We start from the raw sequence: 27,568 nt of genomic DNA, 5'->3' as shown, positions 1-27,568 counted from the left end.
GCTCTTCATATATGCAGTGTTGAAAACCTTTAATGAGAAGTGCAGAATTTGAATGAGGCAACATCTGGCTTGGTTCCTGTGGCTTGGTTCCTGTGTATGGCTCTCCCAGAGGGGCTGTAACGATTCTGTTTCCTTCCTTTTGGTTGCAGGCAACAAGTGGAGGAGGCGGCTGGCCAATGAGTGTGTGGCTATCCCCTGACCTCAAACCTTTTGTTGGTGGGACTTACTTCCCACCTGAAGATGGTTTCTCCCGAGTAGGGTTTAAGACGGTGTTGAAGAACCTGGCTGAGCAGGTATGGCATTCATTGCTGTTAAATGATGCGTAGAATAAGGTCTGCCTACAACTTTGGAATCCTTGGATATGTTTTCTTTTAGTTAGGTAGCGGTAATAAGGGGTATAGAACCAAAGTGAATAGATGGAGCTGAGGCACAGATCAGCAATGATTTAATTGAAAGACTCAAGGGGTTGAATGACCAGCTCCTGTTCCTATACTTCTCTGTCATGGCAAGGATATATGACATTAGATGGGTATACTAGAGATTTGCTTTTCCCTTATCTGGTGGGTAATCTTTGAATAACTTTTCCTTAGTAGGGTCGCAAGTGTAAGTAGGGATTATTGGACAGATCGGACTTGGCTGATGAACCATATTGAGCCAACTGAGGTCTGTTAAGGGGGTGAGGTGGAGCAAGGAGAAGGCATAACACGTGGGAAAACCTATTTACGACCTATTCTCCATTGTAAAGAAAGCATTTAATTCCGGGTTAACTAAGGTCAGTTAAACTCCACTTATTGCTGGGACACTAACCATCAGTAATCTCCAGCATGACGCAAATTTTTAGCCGGTGTTTAAATCCCGAGTTTCAGATGGATGTTTTGTTTAATCCTCAACCAATAGCTTTGCTTAGCCATTAGACAGCTTTAATGAGTTTGAATCTCCAAGTTTGTTTATGTTCTAAAACATATACTCTAGTGGAAGAGAAACCGGAGTGAGTTAACTGAACGTAGCAACAAGATCCTGACAGCGCTCCAGAAAGGGGTAGCTATGGACGCTAACAAGGAGGCAGTGCCCCCACCATGCCCAGAAGTGATGGAGAGATGCTTCCAACAGCTGGCTCATTCCTACGAGGATGAATATGGAGGGTTTCGCGAGTCTCCGAAATTCCCTTCACCAGGTGAGAAACCTGAGCGTGCTTAAAAATGCACTCACCATCTTTGGATGGTCACAGAAACAATAACTTGCATTTATACATCCATCTTTGATGTTTCACAAGAGCATAATCAGACAAATATTTGGGATACTCTGCCAAAAGAGGAGACATTAGGACAGGTGTCCAAATGCTTGGCCAAAGGTGTCAATTCTAGGCAGGGTTATAAAAGGAGGAGAGAGGGAAATGGAGCAATTTAGGGAAAGGATCACAGAAGCTTGTGCATAGATGGCTGAAGGCATGGCAGTCAGTGATGGAGCAAAGGAAGTGGGAGTTGTATAACGAGACTAGATTTTGAGAAATGTAGTGTCCTTGGAGAGTTGTAGAGCTGGAGGAAGTTCCAGAGAACGGGAGCAGAAAAGCAATGCAGGGATCTGAATAGGAGCAGAATTATCAAATTGGCGAGTCACTGATGGAGATTTTCCATCAGTGACATAACTCACATTGGAGAATACAATTACCATGATGTATAATGTCATGGGCTATTGTGTTCATGTCTCCTTTCTCTCTTTGAAGAGTGAAAAAGGGGAAGAAGTGTTAAGCCTTGATGTTCGGGCCATCATGGAGCAAGTCTTAATGGACCGCCTTGCCTTTTCTTTTCCAGTTCATCAATGTGTGTCTGTTTTAAAGATGGTCTAAAGTGTAAAAGGAAGTGGCAAGACACAGGGTGGGAACTTCAGAGAATGGGGCCGAGATGGCTGAAAGCACAGTCACTAGGTGGTAATGGATGCAAAAGAGGTCAGAGTTCACGAAACAGAGTTGTGTGGAGTTTTGTATGCTTAGAGATATGGAGTTGAGCCAAGCTAATCAGGAGCTTTGAAGGATTACTGGAATGATGGGAACAGGTTCTTGAGTTTTGGAGCAACTGAAATTTATAGAGGAGGGAAATGAGAGGTCAATGGGGAAAGCATTGAAATACTCAAGCCTAATGAGGCTGAAAGCATTTTGAGGAGCTCAGCAGTCGAGGCGCTGGGTGTGGCTGACATCGGGGTAGAGGCAGGTTGTCTTAATGGTGGAAAGAACCAGTTCAGGAAAAACACATGTTGAGTTTTCCAACAATCTGTTTAGCTTGAGGCAGTGGTTGGGAAGGCACATGAAATGAATGAGGAGTCAAATTTGTGGTAGGGTTGGGGGATATCTCGCGGAGTGCAAAGACAGTTGACCTACGTCTTCCCAATGTTCCTAATTTACAACCGTGATTACACCGAAATACTTCATCAGCTGTACAGCACTTGTGTACAGTACAGTGTGGAAGCTGATCAAGATAATAGAGTCATTACGGTACTGAAGGAGGCCATGTGGCACAAAGGTTCCATGATTATGTTGCCAAAAGGCAGTATGAGGGCAAGGAGGAGGTCAATGACAGATCCTTAGGGAACTCTGGAGGCTATGGTGCGAGGCAAGGTGTTCTGTCTATGATCAGATAGATAAGAGTGGAAACAGGCAGAGACAGTCTTGGATAGTAGGGAAACGCAATTGAGGACGATGGTATTGACTTATGTTGAAAGCTGCTGAAAGGTTGACGTGGATGAGGAAAGACAATACATTTGGGTATCCAAGTCCACATCACTTGGTCAGGGTTCTGGAAGGACTAGCAGTTCGAGTGATGAGATTCAACTTGTATTATGGAAGAAATGGGCATAGAGCTGGGATCTAACAATATGTTCAACGATCTTGAAGAGGAAAGAGATTTTACAATTACTGAGGATGGGTGGATCAGATGGTGGGATTCTTTGAGGATAGGGCTGTTGGCAAAAGGTTTTTAAAAGGAGAAGGAACCATGACTACATAATACAATTCCTGTAGAGAATAATAATGTTTAGAAAGAAATGAATTTCTCTAAAACAAGCAACAGAAATAAACTGGTGGACAAGCTTTTACTGTAACAAACAAGTTAAAATCAACATGGATACAACATTAATTAACAGGCAACTGACATACCAAATAGACGAAAAAGGTAAGTTTTGCATTCATTACATTAACTGACAAAACCGAAAGATTTTTTACAAAACATTTTTATGCTACACTTCTGTCAGATATCTAGCTTTACAAGAACAGTTAATCCCAGCTCACCAGTTCACTTCATCCTGCCATGCCAGGTGAAATATTTCAATGTCCTTTGATAATTGTTCTACTCGGTCCAGCTTTTCCTGAATTTGATTACCACTGGCAAGGTACACCTTGGTGACTTTGTTCCTTAAATCTTCAAGAGCCCATCTGTTCCGATTCTTTTGAACAGAAGCTAAACTCTTACATGCACGTGCATTGGGACAGGACGGTAGCACAGTGGTTAGCACTGTGGCTTCACAGCACCAGGGTCCCAGGTTCGATTCCCGGCTTGGGTCACTATCTGTGTAACCTCACCTCACCTTTTTTGGACACAAAGGGCAATTTAACATGGCCAATCCACCTAACCTGCACATCGTTGGACTGTGGGAGGAAACCGGAGCACCCGGAAGAAACCCACGCAGACAGGGGGAAAACATGCAGACTCTGCACAGACTGACCCAAGCCAGGAATCGAACCTGGGATCCTGGAGCTGTGAAGCAACAATGCTAACCACTGTGCTACTGTGCTGAAGGTTTAACATTCATGAGACAGGGAAGGATGCTGAGTGGTGTGGAGTGTAGTGAAATGGAGTCAAAGGAACATTCTATAAGCATCCTATGAATGAGATGAGTTTGGAAAGGGCAGGGAGGTATTGAGGAGAAACTAGAGAGGCCGGGCATCAGGCCAGAATGGGAGGAGTACTTGACTTGGCACAACAGATACTAGGATAGCAGCAGAATGGATGATCATTATCCTGATGGTTTAGAAATTCACAAGCTCTTGTTGGAGATGAGAATGGAAGAGGAAAGAGGTGGAGAATTTAAGGAGGTAGTAAGAAAGAAGAAAGCCTGTTGCACACCACCACTCTAATGCCTCCTCCCCCACCAACTTCGAAATACACAGATTCAAGATCCTTGTCTCATTAAAAACATCCACCAATGGTCACTCCCTACTTTCCATCTGCCATTTTTCCCCAGTCCTCGACCCCAACCTATACACTATGATTTACCAACTCTTGTCTGTGGTGCTTCCACCTCCCAGTGTTTCTCTCGTCTTGGAAGAGTTTCAGCTATTTAGAATCCTCTTTTAAAAAAAGCTCTCCTGTTGTACCACATCACATTTTAAAAAGCCTCAGCGCTTGTCTTTTTATCTGAACTTTGGGTCCACGCTCCTTTGACTGTTCCACCTCACTGTCCTGTGTGCTGTGCCTTGCTACCCATAGTTTCTCACAAGTCCTGTTCATCCATCACCCCCATATTTGTTGACCTACATTAGTTGCCAGTCAGGCAATGCCTTATTTTAACATTCACAATCTTCTATTCAAATCCCGTCATGCCCCCCCCCCCCCCCCCCCCCCCCCCCCCCCCCCCCGACTCCACACCACCCAGCATCCTTCCCTGTCTCATGAACTTTAATACTGCTCCTTTGAAATTCTTTGGGACATTTTACTATGTTAAAGTATAAATTCAAGTTGTTGTCGAATTTTTTATTACATTAAAGGGTTGAACATGTAGGTTATCATTGCCGATTATTTCAACCCTCTGACTTATATAAGGGTAGGAAAAGCTACATCAGGTTTAGAGTCTGTGGGTAATTATGAATGTCCCTTGCCTTACTGCAGTTCAGGATACATTATGTCTGCCCCTGGCTCCTGCTTGATGTATGATTTTATTTGCCACATACAATTTGCATGCTTTCTGCCCAGAAACAGTTCAAGGCTGTAAGTAATTGCTCTTTTTCTTGTGTTTTTCCTTTCTGAGTGATGTTATTTCTATTTAAAATCATTTAACTGAAAATAAAACCTGAGGCTTATGGGCATTAAAACATGGCCCAGAAACAACCAACCGTGTCAGATGAACACAGTAGCAAACTAGATTTGAGTAGACGAGTACTGCAAAGCAATATTTGCTGAAGCTTTATCATCACTTTGTGAACTAGGCCCAGAAGTGCTATGAACAGTAAGGCTGTGTTGAAGCCTAATGCAGAGCATTTTACTCATTCTGCCCCTTTTTAAAAATGAATGGTTTATCAGAGTGACATTAACAACATTTTGCATTTGCCATTTGCTACATTCATTCCATCGTTGAGCACTATCGGGGATGCTTGACTAGCAGTGTGAGGGGACTTGGCTCATCGTGGGTGCAGCAATTTCTCTACCTGCAGCCTTTCCCTTCTTTCCCATGGAGATGCTGACTCACTACCAATGGCACCGACAACCCCCATGAGGACATACTTTGTGTGAGCCAGTTCATTGACTGTGTTTGAGACCTTTGATTGCAGGGATCTTGGAGTACGTTGCTGTCCTTGCCAGGCACCATACGTACATTTATGCACCGGGCATCACAGGATGTCAGCGAATAGATTTCCTTCCACCCCCACCCCACCCCACCCCACCCCACCCTGTGTACTGCAGCACTCCCTCCCACTTTCTCCAGCCTTGAGGCAGTGAAGTCAAGTTGAGCTAATTCAGCACAAGGATCAATAAAAAAAAATAATTCTCAAGGTGCTTCACACACACAGCGACTGTTGTTAAGCAGGCAAGTGTAACATCCTTATAGACATTGGTAAGACAATTAGCTAGTTGATCACTTTCTGGTGCTGTTGGTTGAGAGAAGAAGACACTGAGATAATGCCTTCCCCTTCCTCGGAGAGTAGATGTGTCCTGAACCACATGATCAGCCTGTGGCTGATGAGTCCCAGCATTTTTAGTAGTTTCTGATAAATTGATGAGGGATTGACTTGCCCTGTGCACTAAATCTGTCACTTTCCGTGGAAAATTATTTTCAGGAAGTCTTCAGCTGTCGTGTCAAGTCTCCATGCAACAGACTCTTTATAATTCATTCAAATACAATGCTAACTTGCAAGATATATCTTATTTAACAATTTGCTTGTAATTGTGTACCTTTAATTAAAATGTTGGTATTAGAGGGCACATGTCTACCAGGGCTTTAGCTTTCCTCACAATTATATGGTGTGTGTTTTTGAAACTTGTACCTTCAGACGAAGGGCACCATTAAGATTGAAGCGATTAGCAGAGGAGATTAATTAAGCAAATGGATGACAGGAGTTTTAAACACCTAAATATTGAGAGGAAGGGATGAGAGGTACTCCAAAATTTGGAGGACTTTGAAAGAAATACTTTGTAGTAGGGGGTCAGTGCAATGAACTTTGAATTCAATACAGGGAGGAGGAGGGTAGATATGAAGGGCAGGAGCATCGAAACAGGAAAGTGTACTTAAAGTTTACCAGACTGATTCCAGGAATGGCGGGACTGTCATATGAGGAGAGATTGACTAGGTTACGATTGTTCTCCCTTGAGTTCAGAAGAATGAGGGGGGATCTCGAGACTTATAAAATTCTAAAAAGCTACCGTATGGGGCCTCACGGTAGCATGGTGGTTAGCATCAATGCTTCACAGCTCCAGGGTCCCAGGTTCGATTCCCGGCTGGGTCACTGTCTGTGTGGAGTCTGCACGTCCTCCCCGTGTGTGCGTGGGTTTCCTCCGGGTGCTCCGGTTTCCTCCCACAGTCCAAAGATGTGCGGGTTAGGTGGATTGGCCATGCTAAATTTCCCGTAGTGTAAGGTTAATGGGGGGATTGTTGGGTTACGGGTATACGGGTTACGTGGGTTTAAGTAGGGTGAACATTGCTCGGCACAACATCGAGGGCCGAAGGGCCTGTTCTGTGCTGTACTGTTCTATGTTCTATGTTCTAACAGGACTAGACAGGGTAGATGCAGCAAAGATGTTCCCAATGGTGGGTGTATCCAGAACCAGGGGTCATAGTCTGAGGATTCAGGGCAAACCATTTCGGACAAAGATGAGGAGACATTTCTACACTGAAGAGTGGTGAGCCTGTGGAATTCATTACCACGGGAAGTAGTTGATGCTAAAACATTGAATATATTCATGAGGCAGCTGGATATAGCGCTTGGGGTGAATGGATCAAAGGCTATGGGGAGAAAAAAGGATTAGACTATTGAGTTGGATGATCAGCCATGATAAATGGCGGAGCAGGCTCGAAGGGCCAAAAGGCCGCCTCCTGCTTCTGTCTTCCATGTATCTATGTAAAGGGTAGAATCAGCAAAGAGAATGGACCTTACTAGTAATAATAAAGTAGAGGAGTGCGAGAGAAGTTCTCAATGGAGAACGATATTGGAGAATCAGGTGAAAAAGGGGTCACTCACCAAGTTGTGGTGAACACTGACTTGCTGTAGATTGGGTTGTTCTCCCTTCTCCATCGCATTATCATGGACAGAGACAATGTCCATTGACATTGGTGGTTAATTGATGATGGTCTCTGCTTAACTTGGTGAAAATCATTCTTCTTTCCCAAACAGTGAACTTCAATTTTCTGTTTCGTTTCTGGGCTTTGAACAAGACCGGAGAGAAAGGAGCCCAGGCACTGCAGATGGCTTTGCATACACTGAAAATGATGGCTCTTGGAGGAATTTATGATCACGTCGGACAGGTAGGATAACCTGGAATGGGGTCAAAAACCCTTCCTAACTGAGGTGGTCTAAGTAGATATACACAGTGGTGACATGGTTAGGTTGAGTGACAACTGGATGTTTGCTTTAAAAGATAGACTTTCATTTGTACTTACACAATAGTAAAATAAAGGAAGGTGTCCTTGATAGTGCTATCAAGCGACACATGCAGTGCAGTTACTTGCTTACTGACACTCAGGATCTCTCGTTGGCCAGGGCAGTGGGAGAGCTTCCTGTTCTTCAAAAACTGTTGTGGGCTGTTTAATATTCACTTGATCCAACAGAGCAGATGAAAGTGTGGTTATAATGTCTCATCCAAAGATATTCCTTCAACCAGTGCTCCAGCCCCACGGTGCAACTGTCACCCTGGATCATGTGCTGAAATTGTGGTCTGGGTCATCTTTTGAATCTGAATGGGAATACTATTAACCGAGTCCAGATAATTCATTTCTACTTGCACTTATTCTCATCCTTCTATCCATCGCATATCTCCGGCACGGTCAGTGAAAGGTTGTGTTCCCCTTGAAGGACCGATTTTGGGATTTATTATGGGTTGCAGATCTGTTGGGAGACTTCAACTGCAACAACTTGCATTTATTCACATTGTAAAATATTCCAAGGGACTTTGAAGGGATGTTATCAAACAAAATTTGACACTAAATCACCTTACAGACTATGAGGACAGATGGCCAAAAACTTGGACAAAGATAACTTTTGAAGAAGTGCCTTAAATGAGGATAGGAAAGAGGAGAGGTTTAAGGAATAACTTCAGAGCTTGTGACCTAGTTGTGACTGAAGGTGCAGACATCCGTGGTGGATTGATTAAAATCATGGACCGAGCAGAAGGGCGCAGATATCCCGGAAGCTTGGGAGGATGAGGATTGTAAAATTGGAGGTATATGTGAACCGTGGGCCCATGTAGATCAGTGAGGGAAAGGGTGTTGGTTGAATGGGATTTGGTGTGAGTTGGGATCTAGGCATTAGATACTTGGGTGAACTCGGAGTTTATATAGGGTGAAATATAGCAGGTTGGTTAGGCTAGTATTGAAATAGTCGGTCTAGAGGCAACTGGCTAATATGCCCGTTGCTGAAATGGACATCACCCAACTCCAGTATTATGATTACATCCCTTGCCTCTGGTATCACAGATTCAGTTCTGACCAAAAGGCTCCCTTCCAGCTCCAGCACTGCTTCTGTCAGAAAGGCTCCTAAACATTGGGGGGTGCGATCTTCAGCGCAAGACCGGCTGGGGAGACGCCTCCTGCGGGCTTTCTGGCAGCCTTTACGTCTCACAGGATACACCCAAGTCCCGTGAGGCGACGGAATCGGAATCCGGCCCTAAGGGACCGTGACCAAACAGCGCAAACCTAAGTAGGTTGGGCTAGATTCCCCGGGATCTATCCAGCCTCCCCAGCAAGGCCTCAGCCAGGCGACCTGTTGTACTGGTCCACACAAATGTGGGCAAGGCAGAATGGCACCCGAAGGGTCTCCAAGGCCATCAGAGGCCCCTGAGTGGCCAGAGATCATGCTGGCTGGCCCCCTGGCCCTCCCCCGGAATGTGGGCATCTTGGCACTGCGCAGCTGGCACCTTTGCAGTGCCATCCTGGAACTGCCAAGGTGCCCAGGAGACACTACTGAGCTGGCAGGAGCATTGCCATGGTGGCATTGCCAAGGGTCAGGGCCTGAGTTGGGCTGTTCATGAGTGGAGGGGGGTGGGGGTGGGTTTGAAGGGTGAGGGGATGCAAGGCAGGTAAGTAGGAGCCACTGGGAGGTTGGGGGGGGTGACGAGTGGGTTCCTAGAAGGCGGGGGGGGCCTGTAAGGGGATGTGGGGGTCTGAAGCAGGGGGTGTGTGCGTGTTGGTGTGTGCGTGTTGGTGTGTGCGTGTTGGTGTGTGTGTGTTGGCGTTGCCCATGGTGGGGGGACCCACTACCGCACTGAGCGATTGGGGCATCCTTTCGAAATGGCAGCCGTCTGGGGCGCAATGCTCCGACCCCACGCTGGGTCGGACAATCGCCCGGGGCCGCAGAAAACCTCGCCCCCGCCGTGGCAGAAATTCTCCGCCACCCGGGAATGGGCGGGGACGGGAAACGCGCCGCACCGAGCGGCGAGCCCCCTGCGGCGATTCTCCGGCCCGCGATGGGCCGAAGTCCAGCCGCTGAGAGGCCTCTCCCGCCGCTGATGTTTGAACCACCTCTGGTGGCGGCGGGATCGGCGGCGTGAGCGGGCCCCGTGGTCCTGGGGGGGGCGCGGGGTGATCGGACCCTGGGGAGTGCCCCAACGGTGGCTAGGCCTGCGATCGGGGCCCACCGATCGACGGGCGGGCCAGTGCCGTTGGGGCACTCTTTCCCTTCCGCCGCCGCCACGGCCTCCACCATGGCGGGCGTGGAAGAGAACCCCCCAGTGCGCATGCGCCGGTGCTGACGTCAGCGGCAGCCTTTCGGCCAGCCCTGGCGGCGGGCGTCAAAGGACGCTGGTGCCGGTTTTGGCGCCAGTCGGCATGGTGCCAACCGCTCCGGCGTGGGCCTAGCCCCTTAATGTGAGGTCTTGGCCCCCAAAGGTTGCCGCCACTCCGCTACGCCGGGACCCCCCGCCCCGCCGGGTAGGGGAGAATCCCGCCCCTGATCTGTGCTGAAAAAATTCTGAGTGCGGGCTAAACCGGTGAGAAACTCCCCGGGGCCCAAAGAAGTGACTAAGTGTAATTTGATAGAGGTGGCGAACTTGCCGGCCCTGCCAAACCCACCACAAATGAACTTGGAACTTTTTCCGTTAAATTCCGCCATGGGTCTTGATTTGATAGTGCTACACTTTCTGTGGTAAATCTTTGCAGAAGCTTGAAACAAAACAGTAAATGCTGGGAGAACTCAGTCGGTCTGGCAGCATCTGTGGAGAGAAGGAATAGAGATAATGTCTTGAGTCTGTAATGACTCTTCTTCGAGAAGGGACCTCCTCATTACAGCATATTAACCCTGAGACTATGCAATAGTGGCTCTGGAGTGTACATGACCTACTTGTTCAGCTTTCAACAGCAAAGAAGCTCAGGCAGGTACATGGTTGGGCCACGTCCATGGTGGCACGGTGGCGCAGTGGGTTAGCCCTGATGCCTCACGGCGCCGAGGTCCCAGGTTTGATCCCGGCTCTGGGTCACTGTCATTTGCACATTATCCCCATGCCTGTGTGGGATTTGCCCCCTCAAACCAAAGATGTGCAGGGTAGGTGGATTGGCCACGCTAATTTGCCCCTCACTTGGAAAAAATAAATTGGGTACTCTACATTTATAAAAAAGGAAAAAAAAATGGTTAACTCTATACCTGTACCCACTACTGTACATAATAATAATCACTTATTGTCACAAGTAGGCTTCAATGAAGTTACTGTAAAAAAACACCTAGTTACCACACTCCGCCACCTGTTCGGGGAGGCTGGTACGGGAATTGAACCTGCGCTGCTGGCATTGTTCTGCATTACAAGCCAGCTCTTTAGCCCACTGTGATAAACCAGCCCCTAATATAGTATATAGTACATAGTAATGCTATGTTAATAAAGACTTGCTGTTAATGTACTCAAGACTATGACGCTTATTTATGGCGTCTGAAGCTGAAGGGTAGCCAAGAAAGCACCACTGCTCTGTCCTATTGCTCATCCTGTTGAGTTTTGCTCTTTACCCACACCTGCCATCCAAGGGAAATTCTGTTTTGTTGAAGGCTGTAAAATATCATTTGCTGATTAGACAATATCTCAATTGCAGTTTCATGGGTTCCTTCATTGCCTTTAGGGCCACGGATTCCATTCTGACGGCTCTCTTCCCTTGTTATCCGGCTTGAGAGCTGCTTCCGTCCAAAGGCTTCTAAATATTGGCTCTTGGTTATCTTGTGTTGCACCTTCATAGTGAATCTTTGCAGAAGCCTCCTTATTATAACACTTTTATCCCGAGGCTATGCAATTCTAGCTCGAGTGTTAGTGACTGTAGAGTGTACATGACCTACTTAAGAATTAAGTTTTACAGTTGGAGGACAGAACTGGCGTTTTTAATTATCGAATGCCCCTTTGATAATACAGACCTTTAGTTGGTAGCTGTTATTTAAGATAATGAGGCCCACTTGTTGCCAACTTAGTCCTGTGGGATAGAATGGCAGTGTGAGATGACTGTGAAGTTGGAATAAAATTGTGTTCTCTTCCCTCTTGTGCTTAGCGATCTCCATTGCCTCCGTATCCCACCAATGCCTCAATTCTTTGAAACTTCTCATCCTTGTGTTCAAACTCCTGCATGTCCTCCTCCCTATCGATGCCTCAACTCTCTGAGACATCCGTGTTCCCATCTTTCTGGCCTCTTGCATGCCTCTGATTTTAGTTGTTTCACCATTGGCGGCTGTGCCAATAGCTGCCTAGGTTCTAAACTGTGGAATGTCCTCCCTATACCTCTGTACTTTTATCTCCTCTTTTATGGTACTCATTAAGACTTAACTCTCTGTTAAAGCCTTTAGCCAGCTATCTCCTCCCATGGCTTGGTAGCAGCTTTTGTTTGAGGCTCGTGTGAAGCACCTTGGGATGTTTCACTATGCCATAGATGCTGTATAAATGTAAGTCATTGTTACTGCTGGAAGCAACTGACTCTGGCACTAAACCCAGAACAGAATTTGGACAAAAGCAAATTACTGCGGATGCTGGAATCTGAAACGAAAGGGAAAATGCTGGAAAATCTCAGCAAGTCTGGCAGCATCTGTAGGGAGAGAAAAGAGCTAATGTTTCGAGTCCGATAACTCTTTGTCAAAGCTTACAGAATTTGGACATTGTGGAGGGTCAAGGGTGAAAGTTCTCGCAAGGAGATCATTTAAATATCTTTGCATTCGACTATATTTAATGTTTGGTTCCATGCTTGTTCATGCTGTGTTGAAAGAGGGTTGATTTGCAAGCTCCGATTGGCATTAGTCAGGTTGAGCTGGAAACTCTGTGAATTCTATCTGAATTTGGCCTCCCATATCCAGTCGGCAGGAACATACATAGAAACATACATAGAAGCAGGAGGAGGACATTTGGGCCTTGGAGCCTGCTCCATCACTCATTATGGTCATGGCCATTCATCACCTTCAGTACCCCGATCCCCCCGGGCAGGGGAACGTTGCCGCCGCTGCTGTTCGCGCTAATGATTGAACCCTTGCCGATGGCCTTTCGGGGATCTGTGGAGTGTCAGAGGATTGTGAGGGGGGGAGCAGGGAGCATCGGGTGTCATTGTATGCAGATGACTTCTTGCTGTTTGTGTTAGATCTGCTGGAGAGTATGGGTAGGATCATGAGAAGATTGGAGAGGTTTGGTATAAGTTAAATGTCGGGAAGAGTGAGGTGGTTCCGGTGAATGCGGTGGGGCCAACTTGGAGGTGTTGGAGGTGTTGACGTTCAAGGTAGCTAGGGAAAGGTTTAGGTATTTGGGGATTCAGGTAATGAGGGAATGGGCTACAATGCCAGGTAGAACTTGACAGCGTTGGTGGAGGAGATTAGGGGATTTTAAGAGATGGGAAACATTACACCCGACACTGGCAGGGAGGGTGCAGATGGTAAAGATGAATGCTGTGCCAAAGTTCCTGTCTGTTTTCCAGACCCTCCCGATCTTTTTCCCTAAGGCATTCTTCTGGAGGTTGGAGACAGGGATTCCGAAGTTCTTGTGGACAAGGAAGGTGCTGAGGGTTACAAAGGCAGAGACAGAAAGGGGGTTCGGTGTTACCAAACCTGTTGCATTAATGTCGACTAGTGAATGTGTACAAGGACGAGTCCTGTCAGGGATCCAGTCTGAGGGCTATGGTGACAGCTCAGCTCCAGGGAACTATACAGGCAACCCGGTGGTGCAGTCGACAGTCAAGGTGTGGAATCAGCTGAGGAGACATTTTACAGTGGAGGGGATGTCTGTTGATGCCACCATGTGGGAACCACAAGTTCAAGCCAAAGGAGTTGGATAGGATGTAGGGAAATGGAGGGAATCGGGGCTGGAGAGGATTAGGGTTTTGTACTTGTAATGTATGATTGCGGGAGAGATTTGAGGTATTGATGGGTAGTGAGTTTAGATATACGCAGGTGAGGGATTTTGTGTGGAAAGAGTGGAGGGTGTTTCCCAGGTTGTCGGAGTACACATCATTGGAGTAATTGCTGCTGCTGGATGAGTTGGGGGAGGATAGGATTGGAGATATATATGCAGGTGGTTGGGAGAGCAGGGGTGGGTGGGGGGCACTAGAGGTGAGGATCAAGATCAAGAACAAATGGGAGGAGGAGTTGGGGAGGGAAATAGGCTGGGGTCTGAGGTGTGAGACGAAGCTGAGGGTGAATTCAACCTCCTCCTGCGCAAGGATGAGCTTGATTCAGTTCAAGGTGGTGCATCGGGTACATATCACTGACGGGGATGAGTGGGTTCTTCCGGGGGGTACAGAAGAGTGCGTGAAGTGTGGGCGAGATCCGGCGAATCACGAGCACATGTTCTGGGGTTGCGAGAAACTGGGGAGATCCTGGGATGTGGTGTTTGCGATGCTATCTAAGATAATGGGGGTGGAGGTCAGGCCAGATCCAAAGGTGGTGGTTTTTGGGCTATCGGAAGTGCCAGAGCTGTTGGAGGGGAAGGCATGATGTTGTGGCCTTTGCCTCTCTAATTGATTGGTGAAGGGTCCTGTTAAATTGGAGTTTGGCTATGCTGCCGGGGGACTTGCATGCGAAGGGGAGGGGGATGGAATAAAAGGGGAAAAGTTGTACAAACTGTGGGCTGTGATTTTGTGGAGTGTATACTTTATTTGTTGCTGATTTGCACACGTTTGGAATAAAGTACATTAAAAAAAAAAAGTTTTTTGTTTCAGATGGTTGTTTCTAGCACACTAGTCCTTTGAACTAGGTTTCAGGTTGAGATTTATGCCTTTCAGTCTGTAATGGTTTTTACTGTCGATTCATTAAGGTCCCTTCTGGAGAGATATATAGGTTCTTGATCAATAAGGGAATCGGGTTATGGGGAGAAGGCAGGAGAATGGGGTTAAGAAACATAGCAGCCATGATGGAATGGTGGAGCAGACCCGATGGGTCGAATGGCCTAATTCTGCTCCTATCGTATAGGTATGGTCTTATATAGAGAGCGATAGAGAGAAGGTCCTTTCCCCTGAGTATCCAGGATTAAAACTCTGCTTTCTTTACGTCTCTGGGAATCATCCCACTCAGGCAGGAAGGAGCCGATCACCACTGTTACCGGGCAGAATACGTGTTTTGGCCAATTCTTTGAAATTCTTGAATTCCTCATTCTCTCTGGTGCTTGTCTATTAAGCGTCCATGGATCAAAAATGATAACACCATAAAATAAAGAAAGGGGAAATAAGGGAACCAATGGGAAGGGCCCTTACACAGCGGATGATTGCCTGAATGTCAAAACTGCTCTGTTCTCTGCTAGGGCTTCCATCGCTACTCCACGGATGGGAGGTGGCATGTTCCTCACTTTGAGAAGATGCTGTATGACCAGGGGCAGCTGGCTGTGTCCTACACAGAAGCTTATCAGGTAAGCAAAAAGAAAATTCTTTACATTACCATTTTTTTTCAGTCTCTATCCTTGATGATATTTATGCACGTTGAAGTGAATTATATTAATTGGAACGTTTCCATTTCAGGGTCAGTTCTATTCAGGGCAGGTACAGCATGTGTTTAATACAGAATAAATCTTCCTCTGCATTGTGGGATGGAAGTGCTGTGAACCTAGCATCTCCAGGAACAGTCAACCTGGTTTTGCATCAAAAATTAGAAATTGGCATTAGCTATAATCACTTAACCCCAAATATGAAGTAAGCATCTGGGCCCTCAACTCTCGGATTCCCTCCTCAGATTCCTTTGAACATAGAACATACAGTGCAGAAGGAGGCCATTTGGCCCATCGAGTCTGCATCAACCCACTTAAGCCCTCACTTCCACCCTATCCCCGTCACCCAATAACCCTTCCTAACCTTTTTGGACACGAAGGGCAATTTATCATGGCTAATCCACCTAAAGTGCACATCTTTGGACTGTGGGAGGAAACCGGAGCACCTGGAGGAAACCCACGCAGACACGGGGAGAATGCGTAGACTCCGCACAGACAGTGACCCAGCGGGGAATCGAACCTGGGATCCTGGTGCTTTGAAGCTACAGTGCTAGCTACTTGTGCTACTGTGCTGCCCCATGACCTCTCTTTCCTCCATTAATAACATTCCTAAAATTCACCTTGGTTTGACCAAACTTTTAGTCATCCCCAATGCCTCCTATTTTGACTTATTACTATCCTATAAAGACCCTGGAATTGCTTGCCATGTTAAAATGTGTAATGCAATACAAGATGCTGTTATTTAAATGCAGCCAAAGAGAGCTCACAAACTTAACTTATCCCAAATGTCAAGAGATATAATCTCACAAATTCAGCAGGAATAAGTATTTCACAGAGAAACTATTATTCCTCTTGAAATTTGTGCAGCATGATTGCACATATGAATTAGGAGCATGAGTCGGCCACTTGGCCCCTTGAGCCTGCTCTACCGTTCAATAAGCTCATGGCTGATCAACAAATAGTGATTGGTTACAGTGTGGAACAAGGGCCAAACAAAGCAATGATGTGGAGATGCCGGTGTTGGACTGGGGTGAGCACTGTAAGAAGTCTTTCAACACCAGGTTAAAGTCCAACAGGTTTGTTTCAAACATTAGCTTTAGGAGCACTGCTCCTTCCTCAGGTGAATGAGGTGAATGAATTCACCTGAGGAAGGAGCAGTGCTCCGAAAGCTAGTGTTTGAAACAAACCTGTTGGACTTTAACCTGGTGTTGTAAGACTTCTTACCAAACAAGCAAATACATGAGCAGGAGCAGCATAGGGCATCATGAATAGTGTTCCTACAGGCAACAGATCAGTCCAAGGGAGAGTCGCTGAGTCTAATAGCTATGGGGAAGAAGCTGTTCCTATGTCTGTATGTGCAGGTCTTCAGACCTCTGTATCTTCTGCCTGATGGAAGGGTCTGGACGAGGGCAAAGCCTGGGTGAGAGGAGTCTCTGACAATGCTGTCTCCCTTCCTGAGGCAGTGAGAAGTGAAGACAGAATCAATGGGAGGGTGGCAAGCTTGTGTGATGCGTTGGGCCGAGTTCACCACACTCTGCAGTTTCTTACGATCTTAGGCCAAGCAGTTGCCATACCAAGCTGTGATGCAGCCGGCTAGGATGCTCTCTATGGCACATCAGAGAGGCGATGTAGACATGTCAAATTTCTTTAGCTTCCGTAGGAAATAGAGATGTTGTTGGGCTTTTTGACTGTTGCATCAACGCGAGTGGACCAGGACAGACTGTTGGTGATGGTGACCCCCAGGAACTTAAAGCTATTGAACATCTCCACTTCGGAGCCATTGATATAGACGAGAGGGTGTGTAGTGCTACACTTCCTGAAGTCGATGATCAGTTCCTTAGTCCTTGAAAGATTTAGAGAGAGGTTGTTTTCGGTACACCATGCAACCAAGTGATCTATCGCCCTTCTGTCGTCTGATTCGTCGTTGTTTGAAATACAACCCACCACAGTCGTATCATCTGCAAACTTATAGATTGAATTGGAGTTAAATCTTGCCACACAGTCGTGTGTGTTTATAGGGAGTACAGTAGAGGACTGAGCACGCATCTTTGCGGGCCCCAGTGTTGAGGACTATTATGGAGGAGGTGCTGTTACCCATCCTGACAGATTGCGGTGTGTTGGTGAGGAAGTAAGGATCCAGCTGCACAGGGAGGGGTCAAGTCCAAGATTGCAGAGTTCATGGGTTAAGGGGATAGGGTGGATGAATGGACCTGGGTAGGGTGCTGTTGCCAAGGGTTGGTGCAAAGCTGATGGGCTGAACGGCCTCTTGCTGCACTGGAGGGATTCTATGATTAAAGAATATTTAAAGATTCTGCTTCCACCACCTTTTGAGGAAGGGAGTTCCAGACATTCGGGACCCCCTGAGAGAAAAAAATCTCCTCTCCATCTTAAATGAGCGACCCATTATTTTTAAACTATGACCTCCTAGTTGTATATTCTCTGACAAGAGGAAGCATCCTCGCCATATCCACCCTACCAAGACCCCTCAGGATCATATGTTTCTATCAAGTTGCCTCTTATTCTTCTAAACTCCAGTGGATACTAGCATAGCCTGTCAAAACTTTTGTCAAAGACAAGCCTCCCAATCCAGGTATTAGTTTGTAAACCGTCTGTGAACTGCTTCCAATGCATTTACATCCTTCCTTAAATAAGGAGACCAATACAGTACACATTACTCCAGATGTGGTCCCATCAACAGCCTGTACGACTGAAGCATAACCTCCCTACTTTTATTTTTAATTCCCTTCACAATAAACAATAATATTAGAACATAGAACATAGAACAGTACAGCACAGAACAGGCCCTTCGGCCCTCGATGTTGTGCCGAGCAATGATCACCCTACTCAAACCCACGTATCCACCCTATACCCGTAACCCAACAACCCCCTCTTAACCTTACTTTTTAGGACACTACGGGCAATTTAGCATGGCCAATCCACCTAACCCGCACATCTTTGGACTGTGGGAGGAAACCGGAGCACCCGGAGGAAACCCACGCACACACGGGGAGAACGTGCAGACTCCGCACAGACAGTGACCCAGCCGAGAACTGAACCTGGGACCCTGGAGCTGTGAAGCATTTATGCTAACCACCATGCTACCATGCTATTATCTTTCTTCATTCCTTGCTGAACCTGCATGCTAACCTTCTGCAATTCATGCACTAGGACAACTAGATCCCTCAGCATCTCGGACGATTTAGATAATCAGCTTCTTTTTTTTATTCTTTCTACCACAACGGACAATTGCACATTGTTCCACAGTATATTTCATTTGCCAGATTTGCCCACTCACCTATCTATATCCTCTTCACAACTTAGAAGTTCCTACCTATATCTTTCCTACAATAGGGTGACCAGACCTGAACACAGTATCCATGTGTGGTCTTACCAATGTCTTGTACAATTTCAACAAGACATCCCAACTCCTGTATTCAATATTCTGACCAATAAAATCGAGCATGCTGAATGCCTTCTTCGCCACCCTGTCCCCCTGTGATTCCACCTTCAAGGAGCTATGAACCTGTATCCCTAAATCTCTTTGTTCTGGATCTCTCCCCAATCCCCTACCATTAACTGAGTAGGTCCTGCCCTGATTTGATCTACCAAAATGAATCACCTCACATTTATCCAAATTAAATTCCATCTGCCATTCATCAGCCCACTGGCCCAATTGATCAAGATCCTGTTGCAATCTTATATTACCTTCTTCACTATCCACTATGCCACCAATCTTGGTGTAATTTGCAAAGTTACTAACCATGCCTCCTACATTCTCATCCAAATCATTTATATATATCACAAATAACAGTGGACCCAGCACCGATCCCTGAGGCACACCGCTGGTCACAAGCCTCCAGTTTGAAAAACAACCCTCCACAACCACCCTTTGGTTTCGGGCGCCAAGCCAATTTTATATCCAATTGGCTACCTCACCCTGGATTCCGTGAGATTTAACCTTTTGCAATCATGTGGTACCTTGTCAAAGGCCTTGTCAAAGTCCATGTCGACAACGTCAACATCACTTCCCTCATCTACGTTGGTTACCCTTCAAAAAACTCAATCAAATTCGTGAGACATGACTTCCCCCTTACAAAGCATGCTGACTTTCCCTAATTAGCCCGTACCTGTCTAAATGTCTATAGACCCTGTCCCTCAGAATACCTTCGAACAATTTACCCACGACAGAAGTACGGGTAACCAGTTTAGAGTTTCCAGGCTTATCCCTCCAGCCCTTCTTAAACGAGGGCACAACATTTGCTACCCGTCAATCTTCAGGCACCTCTTCTGTGGCTGTCGATGATTCAAATATCTCAGCTAAGGGGCCAGCAATTTCCTCCCTAGCCTCCTACAATGTCCTTCGATACATTTCATCAGGTCCAGGGAATTTATCTATCTTGATGTGCTTTAATACCTCCAGCATCTCCTCCTCTGTAATATATACAGTCCTCAAGACATCACTTTTTGTTTCTGCTCATTGATCTATCACATCTTTCCAAATTTGATCTCTTGCCATCACTCTTTATTTCAAAACCCTCTACTTCCCTGTCTATGTGGCTCTCTAGAGCACCAGTCCCAGCACGGTTCAGGTGGAGACTGTCCCACTTTCCCCAATACTGATACCAATGCCCCACAAATTAGAAGCCACTTCTCCCACACCAGCCTTTGAGCACAAATTAATTTCTTTAATCTTACTTGCTGTATCCAGCTTATTTAGATGACATTTGGGCTGCAAGGTGGGTGAGCTGACTGACCATGGCACCGTGGTAAAGGAAGCCATTTATGTGGGCGGGAGCAAAAGGGAATGTAGCAGTAGTAAAGGACAGTTTGCACATGGCTCAGGTAATAAACCAGAGATTATGACCTTTGGGGTTCTGCTTCTTAATTTGGAGTCTTTACTCATTGATTATACAGAGCATCCTTCCTTATCCTCCCTGTGTCATTGGTACTTACATGGACACAGATTCCCACTCTAATTTCCTCCCCTGCCCTGAGTTGATCTCCCCGAATCCCGGCACCAGCAGGCAACACAGATATCTGGACTCTGGCTCTCGGCTGCAAAGAACTGTGTCAATTCCCCTCATTACACCGTCCTTTACTACCGCTACATTTCCTTTTGCTCCCATCCACATGAATTGTTCGTCGCTCAGCCTCCAGCTCAATGAGTCGAAGCTCCTTGAGCCGCAAATACTTAACGCAGGCATGTTTCTTCTTGATAATAATGTTATCCAGGACCCACATGCTGCAAGCAGCCTTGACACATCACCTTTCTTGCCATCCTTAATATGTTCTTTTTAATAAATTTAGAGTCCACAATTATTTTCTTCAAATTGCAAATTGGCAATTTAGCGTGGCCAATCCACCTAACCTGCACATCTTTTGTGTTGAGGGCGAGACCCATGCAAACATGGGAAGAATGTGCAAACTCCACACGGAGAGTGATCCGGGGCTGGTCCTCGGCTCCGTGAAGCACTTAATGTGTTTTAATTAATTACTTAAAAAGGAAGATGGATAATTGAGTACGGTAATTATGTACTTAAAACCTATCAGCAGTTCCTGTACTATTTTAAACCTTAGGCGTAGAATAGACTGCAACCATTTACCAGTCACTCACTGTATTGTTAAAAGTTGGCAGGCCCACATTTAATGGGTTAGAAATTTGTGGTGTTGAACATTTCTTCATTAGCCACAAGAGGGAGCCAGTGACACACGAATCCCAATAAAGTAACTGAAGTGGGCCAACCCTGGAGGAAGAGAATCTGCGACAACAATCAGTGTTTCCAAGTTTAACGTTTGGTTCTTCGTTACATCTGCCTCAACAAAATATTTTATTCCAAATATTTTCTCTAATCTTGTTTCTCAGGGTTTCCAAATGGTATCTCAATCGGTGCAGTTGGAGGGTCTCACCTTGGTGTCTTGTGGGGACAAAATAGTCAGGGTTTAGAACTCATCACTTGGTACAGTGGATCAGCATTGTGCTCTTGTTGTCAGCCTGAATCAATGCCGCCCCTCCTATGGCCCAGTAAGAAATGTATGCTGCCCCTCCATGGCCCTAAACCAAGGCAAGGCCTTGTACAAGCCTCAATACTTCAGGGGAAGTCTGCATCATAAAATAAGGAATTCACATTCTCCACTCTACGAAACGGAATGTTTACCACAGCTGGAAAGCTCAATTATAATGAGCAACGACCCATCATTAAATCTCTGTACGATTCACACCGCATTCGGCCTGTGTATAGTTCCATGGTCCCAAATACTGTCCCTGCACACAGTCGCACTGTTCCAGATACTGTCCCTGCACACAGTCCCACTGTTCCAGATACTGTCTACACACAGTCCCATTGTTCCAGATACTGTCTGCACACGATCCTACTGTTCCAGACACTGTCCCTGCACACAGTCCCACTGTTCCAGATATTGTCTCTACACACAGTCCCGCTGTTCCAGATACTGTCTGCACACGATCCTACTGTTCCAGACATAGTCCCTGCACACAGTCCCACTGATCCAGATACTGTCCATGCACACAGTCCCACTCTTCCAGATACTGTCCCTGCACACGGTCCCACTGATCCAGATACTGTCCCTGCACACGGTCCCACTGATCCAGACACTGTCCCTGCACACGGTCCCACTGATCCAGACACTGTCCCTGCACACGGTCCCACTGATCCAGACACTGTCCCTGCACACCGTCAGACTGTTCCAGACACTGTCCCTGCACACGGTCCCACTGATCCAGACACTGTCCCTGCACACGGTCCCACTGATCCAGATACTGTCCCTGCACACGGTCCCACTGATCCAGATACTGTCCCTGCACACGTTCCCACTGATCCAGATACTGTTCCTGCACACAGTCCCACTGTTCCAGATACTGTCCCTGCATACAGTCCCACTGTTTCAGATACTGCCCCTGCACACAGTCCCACTGTTCCAGAGACTGTCCCTGCATACAGTCCCACTGTTTCAGATACTGCCCCTGCACACAGTCCCACTGTTTCAGAGACTGTCTCTGCACACAGTCCCACTGTTCCAGACACTATACCTGCACACAGTCCCACTGTTCCAGATACTGTCCCTGCACAAAGTCCCACTGTTCCAGAGACTGTCTCTGCACACAGTCCCACTGTTCCAGACACTATACCTGCACACAGTCCCACTGTTCGAGACACTGTCCCTGCACACCGTCAGACTGTTCCAGATACTGTCTACACACAGTCCCACTGTTCCAGATACTGTCTGCACACAGTCTCACTGTTCCAGAGACTGTCCCTGCACACAGTCCCACTGTTCCAGATACTGTCTACACACAGTCCCACTGTTCCAGACACTGTCCCTGCACACGGTCCCACTGTTCCAGACACTGTCCCTGCCCACTGTCCCACTGTTCCACACCCTGTCTACACACAGTCCCACTGTTCCAGATACTGTCTACACACAGTCTCACTGTTCCAGATACTGTCCCTGCACACGGTCCCACTGTTCCAGACACTGTCCCTGCACACAGTCCCACTATTCCAGATACTGTTCCTGCACACGGTTCCACTGTTCCAGACACTGTCCCTGCACACGGTCCCACTGTTCCAGACATAGTCCCTGCACTCAGTCCCACTGTTCCAGATACTGTCTACACACAGTCCCATTGTTCCAGATACTGTCTGCACACGATCCTACTGTTCCAGACACTGTCCCTGCACACAGTCCCGCTGTTCCAGATACTGTCTACACACAGTCCCACTGTTCGAGACACTGTCCCTGCACACGGTCCCACTGTTCCAGACACTGTCCCTGCACACGGTCCCACTGTTCCAGACACTGTCCCTGCACACGGTTCCACTGTTCCAGACACTGTCCCTGCACACAGTCCTACTGTTCCAGATACTGTCTACACACAGTCCCACTGTTCCAGACACTGTCCCTGCACACGGTCCCACTGTTCCAGAGACTGTCTCTGCACACAGTCCCACTGTTCCAGATACTGTCTCTACACACAGTCCCACTGTTCCAGATACTGTCTCTACACACAGTCCCACTGTTCCAGACACTGTCCCTGCACACGGTCCCACTGTTCCAGACACTGTCCCTGCACACAGTCCTACTGTTCCAGATACTGTCTACACACAGTCCCACTGTTCCAGACACTGTCCCTGCACACAGTCCCACTGTTTCAGACACTGTCTACACACAGTCCCACTGTTCCAGACATAGTCCCTGCACTCAGTCCAACTGTTCTAGATACTGTCTACTCACATTCCCACTGTTCCAGATACTGTCCCTACACACAGTCCCACTGTTCCAGATACTGTCCCTGCACACAGTCCTACTTTTCCAGATACTGTCCCTACACACAGTCCCACAGTTCCAGAGACTGTCCCTGCACACTGTTCCACTGATCCAGATACTGTCTACACACAGTCCCACTGTTCCAGACATAGTCCCTGCACTCAGTCCCACTGTTCTAAACGCTGTCCCTGCAGACAATACCACTCTTCCAGACACTGTCCCTGCACACGGTCCCACTGTTCTAAACGCTGTCCCTGCAGACAATACCACTCTTCCAGACACTGTTCCTGCACACAGTCCCACTGTTCCAGTCATTGTCCCTGCACACTGTCCTACTGTTCCAGATACTGTCTGCACACAGTCCCACTGTTCCAGATACTGTCCCTGCACACAGTCCCACTGTTCCAGACCCTGTCTACACACAGTCCCACTGTTCCAGAGACTGTCCCTGCACACAGTCCCACTGTTCCAGACCCTGTCTACACACAGTCCCACTGTTCCAGATACTGTCCCTGCACACTGTCCCACTGTTCCAGATACTGTCTACACGCAGTCCCACTGTTCCAGACACTGTCCCTGCACACAGTCCCACTGTTCCAGATACTGTCTGCACACAGTCCCACTGTTCCAGATACTGTCCCTGCACACAGTCTCACTGTTCCAGACACTGTCCCTGCACACAGTCCCACTGTTCCAGACACTGTCCCTGCACACAGTCCCACTGTTCCAGATACTGTCTGCACACAGTCCCACTGTTCCAGAGACTGTCCCTGCACACAGTCCCACTGTTCCAGACACTGTCCCTGCACACTGTCCCACTGTTCCAGATCCTGTCTACACACAGTCCCATTGTTCCAGACACTGTCCCTGCACACAGTCCCACTGTTCCAAATACTGTCTACTCACATTCCCACTATTCCAGACACTGTTCCTGCACACAGTCTCACTGTTCCAGATCCTGTCTACACACAGTCCCACTGTTCTAAACACTGTCCCTGCACACAATCCCACTGTTCTAAACACTGTCCCTGCACACAGTCCCACAGTTCCAGAGACTGTCCCTGCACACTGTCCCACTGTTCCAGATACTGTCTACACACAGTCCCACTGTTCCAGACACTGTCCCTGCACACAGTCCCACTGTTCCAGTCATTGTCCCTGCACACAGTCCCACTGTTCCAGATACTGTCCCTGCACACTGTCCCACTGTTCCAGATACTGTCTACACACAGTCCCACTGTTCCAGACACTGTCCCTGCACACAGTCCCACTGTTCCAGATATTGTCTGCACACCGTCCCACTGTTCCAGATACTGTTCCTGCACACAGTCCCACTGTTCCAGACACTGTTCCTGCACACAATCCCACTGTTCCAGATAGTGTCCCTGCCACAGTCCTACTGTTCCAGATACTGTCTGCACACCGTCCCACTGTTCCAGACACTGTCGCTGCACACAATCCCACGGTTCCAGATACTGTCCCTGCACACAGTCCCACTGTTCCAGATACTGTCCCTGCACACAGTCCCACTGTTCCAGATACTGTCTGCACACAGTCGCACTGTTACAGATACTGTCCCTGCACACAGTCCCACTGTTCACCTGATCTATAACTTTTATGATGAATTTGGCTAGGATGAGCACAGGAGCTTTCACTTCAGGTGTGGTTCATTAGACTTCCTGGACGCATTTATCAAAACAAAATTTATTATAAGAATGTAGTTAATATATATATAAAGCACAGCAATAATTTGTTGGCAATTACAAACATAAAGAAAACATAACAACTACAGTAATCTATGCAGAGAACTCTGAATGAATCCCCCTTAGTAGCTGTTTCAATTCAATACAAAATCCAATAAACCAAACCCCCTTTCCAGGGCATGGCCCAGGACACTTTAATCTCACTTGAATGGGACTGGTCCTTTCCCTGAGATCCAGCCTCCAACCAGCAGATTCAGAAATCCTTCTGGAAAGCAACTCGATCATTAAAGTTACCAAGGCGGTTTGCCACACCCAATGTGCTTTCAAACACTGCTTTTTTTTTCTGCAGTCCAAAGCAGCTAACCAAAACAGAAACCCCAAATCCTTAACCTCCTCTCACCTGACAGCCACAGCCCAGCTCCACTGCTACTGACATCATTGAAGCCATGCTACAAGTTATGTGGTAAGACTATACCTTTCTTAAAGGGACACTCACATGGTACTATACATATAACCTTTTCATATTTGTTTCGCAGTTATTCGTATCTTATAATTAAGTTACAAAGGATGAACCAAAAGAAAAGTCAGTACATGTAACAAGTAGGATTAGCAGGATTTAAGCAATATAATATTCATAACTCAGAGCTTGTGTTCTTTTTTACTTTTGTCCTTAACTCTGCAAAGAATGTTACATTTAAGTCCACAGCCCAGTTGCTATCCTTTTTTGTTGTTTATAGAATCATAGAATTTACAGTACAGAAGGAGGCCATTCGGTACATTGAGTTTGCACCGGCTCTTGGAAAGGTCACCCTGCAGAAACCCACGCCTCCACCCTATCCCCGTAACGCAGTAATCCCGGCTAACTTTTTGGGCACTAAAGGCAGTTTATCATGGCCGATCCACTTAACCTCAACATCAATGGACTGTGGGAGGAAATCGGGGTACCCGGAGGAAACCCACGCAGACACGGGGAGAAGGTACAGATCCGCACAGACAGTAACCCAAGTCGGGAATCGATCCTGGGACCCTGGAGCTGTGAAGCAACTGTGCTAACCACTGTGCTACTGTGCTGTCTTTCTGGGCATAATTCCAACTTTAAATTATTGGCATAATTCCATCTTTAAGCTCTTTTTTTGAACCCAAACATAGTCATTTCCCATTTCGAGGCAAGATCTTGTGATTTTCCCTGATCCCATTCTGAAAGGGACTTAATAAATTCTCTTTGAGCAACATCAGCCAGTTTTCTTTGCAATACTTTTAGTCTTATACGCATTTCACAAACCACATGCTTCCCACTTCCCTGCTGGTTTGAAATGGTCTTTCGTGAACTGTCCACTTTCCTGGATAGCTGTTGCTGTCTCAACACTTAAAGCACTTGTCTGCGGTCATTGACTCTTCCAGACCGTTTTGTGGTTTCAGTCTTTTTCGTTGACAAATAACAAAGAACAAAGAAAAGTATAGCACAGGAACAGGCCCTTCGGCCCATGCTGCCCATCTAAATTAAAATCTTCTACACTTCCTGGGTCCGTATCCCTCTATTCCCATCCTATTCATGTATTTGTCAAGATGCCCCTTAAATGTCACTATCGTCCCTGCTTCCACCACCTCCTCTGGCAGCGAGTTCCAGGCACCCACTATCCTCTGTGTAAAAAACTTGCCTCGTACATCTCCTCTAAACCTTGCCCCTCCCACTTTACACCTATGCCCCTTAGTAATTGACCCCTCTATCCTGGGAAAAAACCTCTGACTGTCCACTCTGTCTATGCCTTTCATAATTTTGTAGACCTCTATCAGGCCGCCCCTCAACCTCCGTCGTTCCAGTGAGAACAAACTGAGTTTATTCAACCGCTCCTCATAGCTAATGCCCTCCCAAGCAGGCAACATCCTGGTAAATCTCTTCTGCACCCTCTCTAAAGCCTCCACATCCTTTTGGTAATGTGGCAACCAGAATTGAACACTATACTCCAAGTGTGGCCTAACTAAGGTTCTATACAGCTGCATCATGACTTGCCAATTCTTACACTCAATGCCCCGGCCAATGAAGGCAAGCATGCCGTATGGTCGCCACATTACCAGAAGGATGTGGATGCCTTGGAGAGGGTGCAGAGGAGGTTCACCAGGATGTTGCCTGGTATGGAGGGTGCTAGTTATGAAGAAAGGTTGAGTAGATTAGGATTGTTTTCGTTGGAAAGACGGAGGTTGAGGGGGGACCTGATTGAGGTCTACAAAATTATGAGAGGTATGGAC

The 27,568-nt window shown here is 47.0% G+C and overlaps 1 protein-coding gene across 3 annotated transcripts in view; it reads left to right on the top strand.

Annotated features, from left to right (window-relative positions):
• Positions 1–27,568, top strand: part of spata20 (spermatogenesis associated 20) — a 590,771-nt gene that overhangs the window by 38,604 nt on the left and 524,599 nt on the right. For all 3 annotated transcript variants that reach the window (XM_038776992.1, XM_038776994.1, XM_038776993.1), the window contains 4 exons: positions 150–293; positions 973–1,174; positions 7,595–7,725; positions 15,153–15,257. In XM_038776992.1, the coding sequence (XP_038632920.1) occupies positions 150–293; positions 973–1,174; positions 7,595–7,725; positions 15,153–15,257 (582 nt within the window). The remainder of the gene's footprint in view (positions 1–149; positions 294–972; positions 1,175–7,594; positions 7,726–15,152; positions 15,258–27,568) is intronic.

The sequence above is a fragment of the Scyliorhinus canicula genome, chromosome 18, assembly GCF_902713615.1.
Source record: "Scyliorhinus canicula chromosome 18, sScyCan1.1, whole genome shotgun sequence".
Classification (NCBI taxonomy): domain Eukaryota; kingdom Metazoa; phylum Chordata; class Chondrichthyes; order Carcharhiniformes; family Scyliorhinidae; genus Scyliorhinus; species Scyliorhinus canicula.
Note: the sequence above shows the minus strand (reverse complement) of the source record. Positions and strands in the feature narration are given on the sequence as shown.